This window comes from Dermacentor andersoni, chromosome 11, assembly GCF_023375885.2.
Source record: "Dermacentor andersoni chromosome 11, qqDerAnde1_hic_scaffold, whole genome shotgun sequence".
In the NCBI taxonomy this organism is placed as follows: Eukaryota; Metazoa; Arthropoda; class Arachnida; order Ixodida; family Ixodidae; genus Dermacentor; species Dermacentor andersoni.
The window spans coordinates 42486849-42494111 of NC_092824.1; the positions used below are offsets into that span (position 1 = coordinate 42486849).

At 45.0% G+C, this 7263-nt stretch overlaps 1 protein-coding gene across 1 annotated transcript in view; it reads left to right on the top strand.

Annotated features, from left to right (window-relative positions):
- The window catches only part of LOC129381614 (uncharacterized), a 30214-nt gene extending 23560 nt beyond the window's left edge, over positions 1-6654 (top strand). Inside the window, exon 8 of the mRNA XM_055064624.1 lies at positions 6004-6654. Within this exon, the coding sequence (XP_054920599.1) occupies positions 6004-6186 (183 nt within the window). The 3' untranslated portion in view covers positions 6187-6654. The remainder of the gene's footprint in view (positions 1-6003) is intronic.
- The last annotated feature ends 609 nt before the right edge of the window (positions 6655-7263 follow it).

Below are 7263 nucleotides of genomic sequence, written 5' to 3' on the forward strand. Positions count from 1 at the left end.
TAACTTGACGCCGCTGGGAGTCAAACCCACAACCATCGTATTAAGCGTCTGTTGCACTACCAATTGTGCTACGCCTACGGCTATGAATTCGTCCGATAACTTGGGTGTTTACGTTTTCTAGATATAGCCATAGGAGTGCTGGCCACTGCCACTCATGGCAAAGGTAGGCTGATGTGGAACATTCTTTAAATGCCCAATATCGTCACCTAACACGTGATCTTAGGAGAGCCGGCACATGGCACATGGCACAAGCCCAATAAACCCTCGCATGCTACCTGATGACATAGATGCCACTAGATTAGAGAATGTCAACATATTTTTATACGTTTTGGGAGCATGCCTTTGCGTTCATTCACATTTCCTGTTTCTTTTTAATTCTTTGCGCTAGGAAATGCTAGAAACTTTTCCAGCTAGTGTTTCCAAAAGTTCTTGAGAAACCGCTTTCTATTTTTTTTTCTTACGCCTTCAAGTCTTACTAAAAGTCTTACGACTATCGCGGACAACATGAGTCTCTTTCCACGTAAGTGTGAGGCTCGGAGCAGGAGCTGTGGCGCTTGAAAGTAGCCTGGGGCCTGACGAACCAACCGACTGAGCTATCTTTCCGGGCAACATCGAAGGGTCACGAGTTCAAATCACCTGTTATGTTCCTTTTTTTTTCGCCCCTTTTTCTTTCTTTTTTTTTCTTTCTTTTAATGTCTTTTCCTTTATTTTATCACTGTACGGGAACCCTCCTAAAAAAAAAAGAAAGATATATATCTTCAAATATGTATGGCCTCACACTCACATGTGCAGGTCATAAATACCAGGTTCTCTAGCCGAGTGCCATCCATGCGGTATAACCGAGCTCAGATTGTTCCACCTTGACTGACAAATAGGGCACCACTGTAGGTTAAATGAGGCGTACAACTCCTGCGGGACCCGCCGTGGTTGCTCAGTGGTTATGGTGTTAGACTGCTGAGCACGAGGTCGCGGGATCTGACCCCGACCACGGCGGCCGCATTTCGATGGGGGCGAAATGCGAAAACACCCGTGTACTTAGAATTAGGTGCACGTTAAAGAACCCCAGGTGGTCGAAATTTTCGGAGTCCTCCACTACGGCGTGCATAATCAGAAAGTGGTTTTGTCACGTAAAACCCCATAAATTAATTATTAATTTAGCTCCTACGGGGACGGTAGAGTATCCGTCTCCAGTGCAAGAGGACCGTGATTCAAATCCCGGTGCCGCGCTATTCTCCACCGGAAAATACAAAAAAAAAAACCGTGTGTTGAGAAAATTGCACAAACGGGCCTGGAGTGCGGCCTGATCCCGGTGACCAGAACCGGTAACGCACTCTCTCACCAGAGCAGGATTGGCCACCCTGGTGCAATACTTGGCCACAACCTCCTATATGAATACAACAATCGAACCCCGGCCCTCAGTCCCCAGCAGCCGCGAAGCAACTGACCACGGCGGCGGTCAGATCTGTGACGCTGCAGAGGGTGCTAAGAATACCTGACTCCGGACAGGCCGCCATTGGAATCTGAACCTGGCAACGTTTAACGTTAGAACGCTATCTAGTGAGGCGAGTCTAGCAGTGTTATTGGAGGAATTAGAGGGTAGTAAATGGGATATAATAGGGCTCAGTGAGGTTAGGAGGACAAAAGAAGCATATACAGTGCTAAAAAGCGGGCATGTACTGTGTTACCGGGGCTTAGCGGAGAGACGAGAACTAGGAGTCGGATTCCTGATTAATAAGGAAATAGCTGGTAACATACAGGAATTCTATAGCATTAACGAGAGGGTGGCATGTCTTGTTGTGAAACTTAATAAGAGGTACAAAATTAAGGTTGTACAGGTCTACGCTCCTACATCTAGTCATGATGACCAGGAAGTCGAAAGCTTTTATGAAGACGTAGAATCGGCGATGGGTAAAGTCAAAACAAAATACACTATACTGATGGGCGACTTCAATGCCAGGGTAGGCAAGAAGCAGGCTGGAGACAAGTCAGTGGGGGAATATGGCATAGGCTCTAGGAATAGCAGAGGAGAATTATTAGTAGAGTTTGCAGAACAGAATAATATGCGGATAATGAATACCTTTTTCCGTAAGCGGGTTAGCCGAAAGTGGACGTGGAGGAGCCCGAATGGTGAGACTAGAAATGAAATCGACTTCATACTCTGCGCGAACCCTGGCATCATTCAAGATGTAGACGTGCTCGGCAAGGTACGCTGCAGTGACCACAGGATGGTAAGAACTCGAATTAGCCTAGACTTGAGGAGGGAACGAAAGAAACTGGTACACAAGAAGCCAATCAATGAGTTAGTGGTAAGAGGGAAACTAGAGGAATTCCGGATCAAACTACAGAACAGGTATTCGGTTTTAACTCAGGAAGAGGACCTTAGTGTTGAAGCAATGAACGACAATCTCATGGGCATCATTAAGGAGTGCGCAATAGAAGTCGGTGGTAACGCCGTTAGACAGGAAACCAGTAAGCTATCGCAGGAGACGAAAGATCTGATCAAGAAACGCCAATGTATGAAAGCCTCTAATCCTACAGCTAGAATAGAACTGGCAGAACTTTCTAAGTTAATCAACAAGCGTAAGACAGCGGACATCAGGAACAATAATATGGATAGAATTGAACAGGCTCTCAGGAACGGAGGAAGCCTAAAAACAGTGAAGAAACTAGGAATAGGCAAGAATCAGATGTGTGCGTTAAGAGACAAAGCCGGCAATATCGTTACTAATATGGATGAGATAGTTCAAGTGGCTGAGGAGTTCTATAGAGATTTATACAGTACCAGTGGCACCCACGACGATAGTGGAAGAGAGAATAGCCTAGAGGAATTCGAAATCCCCCAGGTAACGCCAGAAGAAGTAAAGAAAGCCTTAGGAGCTATGCAAAGGGGGAAGGCACCAGGGGAGGATCAGGTAACAGCAGATTTGTTGAAGGATGGTGGTAAGATTGTTCTAGAGAAACTGGCCACCCTGTATACGCAATGCCTCATAACCTCGAGCGTACCGGAATCTTGGAAGAACGCTAACATAATCCTAATCCATAAGAAAGGGGACGCCAAAGACTTGAAAAATTATAGACCGATCAGCTTACTGTCCGTTGCCTACAAAGTATTTACTAAGGTAATCGCAAATAGAATCAGGAACACCTTAGACTTCTGTCAACCAAAGGACCAGGCAGGATTCCGTAAAGGATACTCAACAATAGACCATATTCACACTATCAATCAAGTGATAGAGAAATGTGCAGAATATAACCAACCCTTATATATAGCTTTCATTGATTACGAGAAAGCGTTTGATTCAGTCGAAACCTCAGCAGTCATGGAGGCATTACGGAATCAGGGTGTAGATGAGCCATATGTAAAAATACTGGAAGATATCTATAGCGGCTCCACAGCCACCGTAGTCCTCCACAAAAAAAGCAACAAAATCCCTATAAAGAAAGGCGTCAGACAGGGAGATACGATATCTCCAATGTTATTCACAGCATGTTTACAGGAGGTATTCAGAGGCCTGGAGTGGGAAGAATTGGGGATAAAAGTTGATGGAGAATACCTTAGCAACTTGCGATTCGCTGATGATATTGCCTTGCTTAGTAACTCAGGAGACCAATTGCAATGCATGCTCACTGACCTGGAGAGGCAAAGCAGAAGGGTGGGTCTGAAAATTAATCTGCAGAAAACTAAAGTACTGTTTAACAGTCTCGGAAGAGAACAGCAGTTTACGATAGGTAGCGAAACACTGGAAGTGGTAAGGGAATACATCTACTTAGGGCAGGTAGTGACCACGGATCCGGATCATGAGACTGAAATAACCAGAAGAATAAGAATGGGTTGGGGTGCGTTTGGCAGGCATTCTCAAATCATGAACAGTAGGCTGCCACTATCCCTCAAAAGGAAAGTGTACAACAGCTGTGTGTTACCAGTACTCACATATGGGGCAGAAACCTGGAGGCTTACGAAAAGAGTTCTGCTGAAATTGAGGACGACGCAACGAGCTATGGAAAGAAGAATGATGGGTGTAACGTTAAGGGATAAGAAAAGAGCAGATTGGGTGAGGCAACAAACGCGGATAAACGACATCTTAGTTGAAATCAAGAAAAAGAAATGGGCATGGGCCGGACATGTAATGAGGAGGGAAGATAACCGATGGTCACTAAGAGCTACGGATTGGATTCCAAGGGAAGGGAAGCGTAGCAGGGGGCGGCAGAAAGTTAGGTGGGCAGATGACATTAAGACGTTTGCAGGGACAACATGGCCACAATTAGTACATGACCGGGGTAGTTGGAGAAGTATGGGAGAGGCCTTTGCCCTGCAGTGGGCGTAACTAGGCTGATGATGATGATGAACGCGCCGGTTCTGCTTTTCGAACAAAGCTATTGTGTGACTGAAAAATAAAACAATTCAACCAGAATGCGGAAAACCGCTTTTTTACGTTCAGTAGAACGTCGTCAACAATTGCGAAGGGGCGGCCAGAAGACGGTAGATGGTGATGGTGTCTCGAGTTCAAAAATGGCAGCTTCATCGACTAAACTGTTGATTAATCAACCATATTCTCAATCGCGGCCCATGAATGAGCATCTCCCTCTTCTAATTGTAGTGCTAAGCAGGGTGTCCTAATTGAGGTTGTACGTTGTTAGCGGAAGCAGCAATGCGCTTGCGGATGTCCCGTAGCTACCCATTAATCTGAGTAAATCTGAGTTCGATTAAGTATATCTGATAGAATTGGTTTCAGGTTAGTTCGCAAACGTGCGAGCCTGATTTAGAACCAGTCGAAGTATACGTCAGAATTTGAGTAGCTCCAAGTCGCAGAAAGACACAGGGAGACGAATTAAGTATGAGCCTGGTTCCAATGAGTCCGAGTATGTGGGAGTATGAATCTCAGTTAAAGTATGTCCACCTAGGTGTGGGAGTCATTCGGAGTGAATAGAGTAGAGTTGAAACAGTTTTACGTTTGGGTAGAAGTCCGTAAGTAGGAATTATTTGCGATTCATACGGTTTTTGAATCGACGAGAATAAGTGCGAGCTTGGGTGAACGCGAAATCGAGTCAGTATGATCGTTCCCATGAACGAGCAGGGTAGAGCCCAATATTCCGGGAGTCTGAGTATCGGAGTCTGAGTTTGCGATGTGTGATTGCATTGGAATGAATGTCAGCGTGAGCATGGCATTCAGCTAGGCCGCGTGAACTTGCCTGAGTGATCTAAGCGAGTATAAATGCGTTTGGCGAAGTTGGACATTAGGGGATTTAGATAATAGGGAAACCAGGCCGATACTGATTTTGGTGAGTTTGAGAGTGAGCCAACTGTCTATGACTCTGGTTAGTGTGAGCCTGTTTGATCCATTACCATATGATGTGCTTTCTGAATAAGTCAGAGTAAATTTTGGCTACTTCGAGATCTGTTCACTATGTATTACATTTACCGGCGCAGGTGCGAGACAGAGTTTGAAGGAGCATGAATCCGTAAACCCCTGAATTTGAAGGAGCTTGCCAACCCCTAATTTAAGAGTTTGCTAAGTCTGCCGACTAAGGGGCCTGCTGTTATCTGGCTTAGTATCCCCGGTCATTGAGCTCTTCATTCTGGTGCTCTTAATTTCGTGTGGTGCCAGACCAGGTCTAACGCTGCAGAATTTTGAGTCCTACTGAGTCATACTGTCCATGATTCTGTTGAATGTGAGCCTGATTGAGCATTTTCGCTGAACGTGTACTTTGCGAATGAGTGTAACTTCACTTTACGTTGACGATCAATTGTAATCAGCTGAGAAATTGTTCTGCAAGGCTTGTCAGCCCCATTCCTATTGTACAAGCTTCTGTCTATTAGCATATCTTTCGGCTCACGTCAATGGCTTCACCATGTGTTGTCGTAAACAATATAAGTAATAGCCACATTCACTTCTTGCCATGTCTGCCCTGCTAAACAACCGCCAGTATTTGTACCAGCCATCCTGTAGTGAAACTGGTGGACCAGATTTGTGAATTGGCATAACGATGCATACTTAATTACAGATGACGGAGATGCTCAAGGCTTACGGAGATGACAAATGCGTTGTCTTTGACGATTTGGGAGAAGACGCCGTGGCGAGGAGCTTCACCGTCGGTGGCACGAGTGTTCACTTCGGGAAGTTCGAGTTGATTTCGGCCGTGCAGGATGCAATGCAGAAGAAATACGGAAAGCTGTCTCCCGGATAGAGAAGATGACATGAACTAAGTTGAGTATGTACGTCAATCAGCACGCGGTAAAGAAAGTGACGTCTGGGTCAACAAGAGATGACTATTTCCGCGCAGTCTTCACGAGCAGTGACAGTTTTACAATGGCGCAAGATGCCCTCTGTTTATCGATGTGGTCGGCGACTGCGGTTGGCCATGTCGTTGCTCCTTTGCTTTGAATTATTTCTCCCAATTGCAGTCATCCAGTCGACGTGAATGTTTGTGTTTACTTAGTTTTTTCTCCCACTATGAACGCACTGATTTTTAACGTTATGATGTGATCACTTTGGCTATGGTGTGTACATTGCTTTTCAGAGTCGCCCACCTTATGCCGCTTTGACAGTGTGCATGGTTTCTTGCTTTTTCTCGTGACGCTATGAAACATTCGATTTCTATGAAACGCGATACATTGACGACTCATCGCGAAGTGTCGTTAACGATTGGAACCAACACCAAAGTATGGCTGAGCATGCTCGATGGGTGTGTAGACAGTGATCCACACAACTACGCGCCATACGGTCACATTACGTGAATAGTGACACTTGTATTATCAGTTTACAAACATAATCACCTTTGACGTCATTGCTTTACTGTTGACGAGCTGGACAGACTCACTGCATCTCGCAAGTGGCAACCTGTAGATGCGCCATAAGCAGCGATTTGTTTTTCTTTCTTGTATTTTAATTTTTCGTTATTTTTCTTTCTCAATACCTTCAATTATGTGTATTTATGTTGTTGGAAAACATGGGTATAGAAGGATAATTTTAATAATTCAAGTATCGATTTAGGACTCGTCCTGTCTTCCCGCGAGCCACAATAATTCTTTCGGTACTGCTGATAAGAACGCACTTAGCGTCGGTGTGACGACATGCAAAATTTTGCACACGTATATAACTTGGAACCTTGTGTGAGAAAGGATCACAGAAGTGGTGATGGTTTCAAGTGCCGTGCAGGAGAGCTGCGGTGGTTGCACGCTTTCTGATAAAATGTGCGGAGCAGATCACCTTTGCTGACTTATTTATAATATTTGAATAATAACTTTTCTCTTTCTGCTTGCCC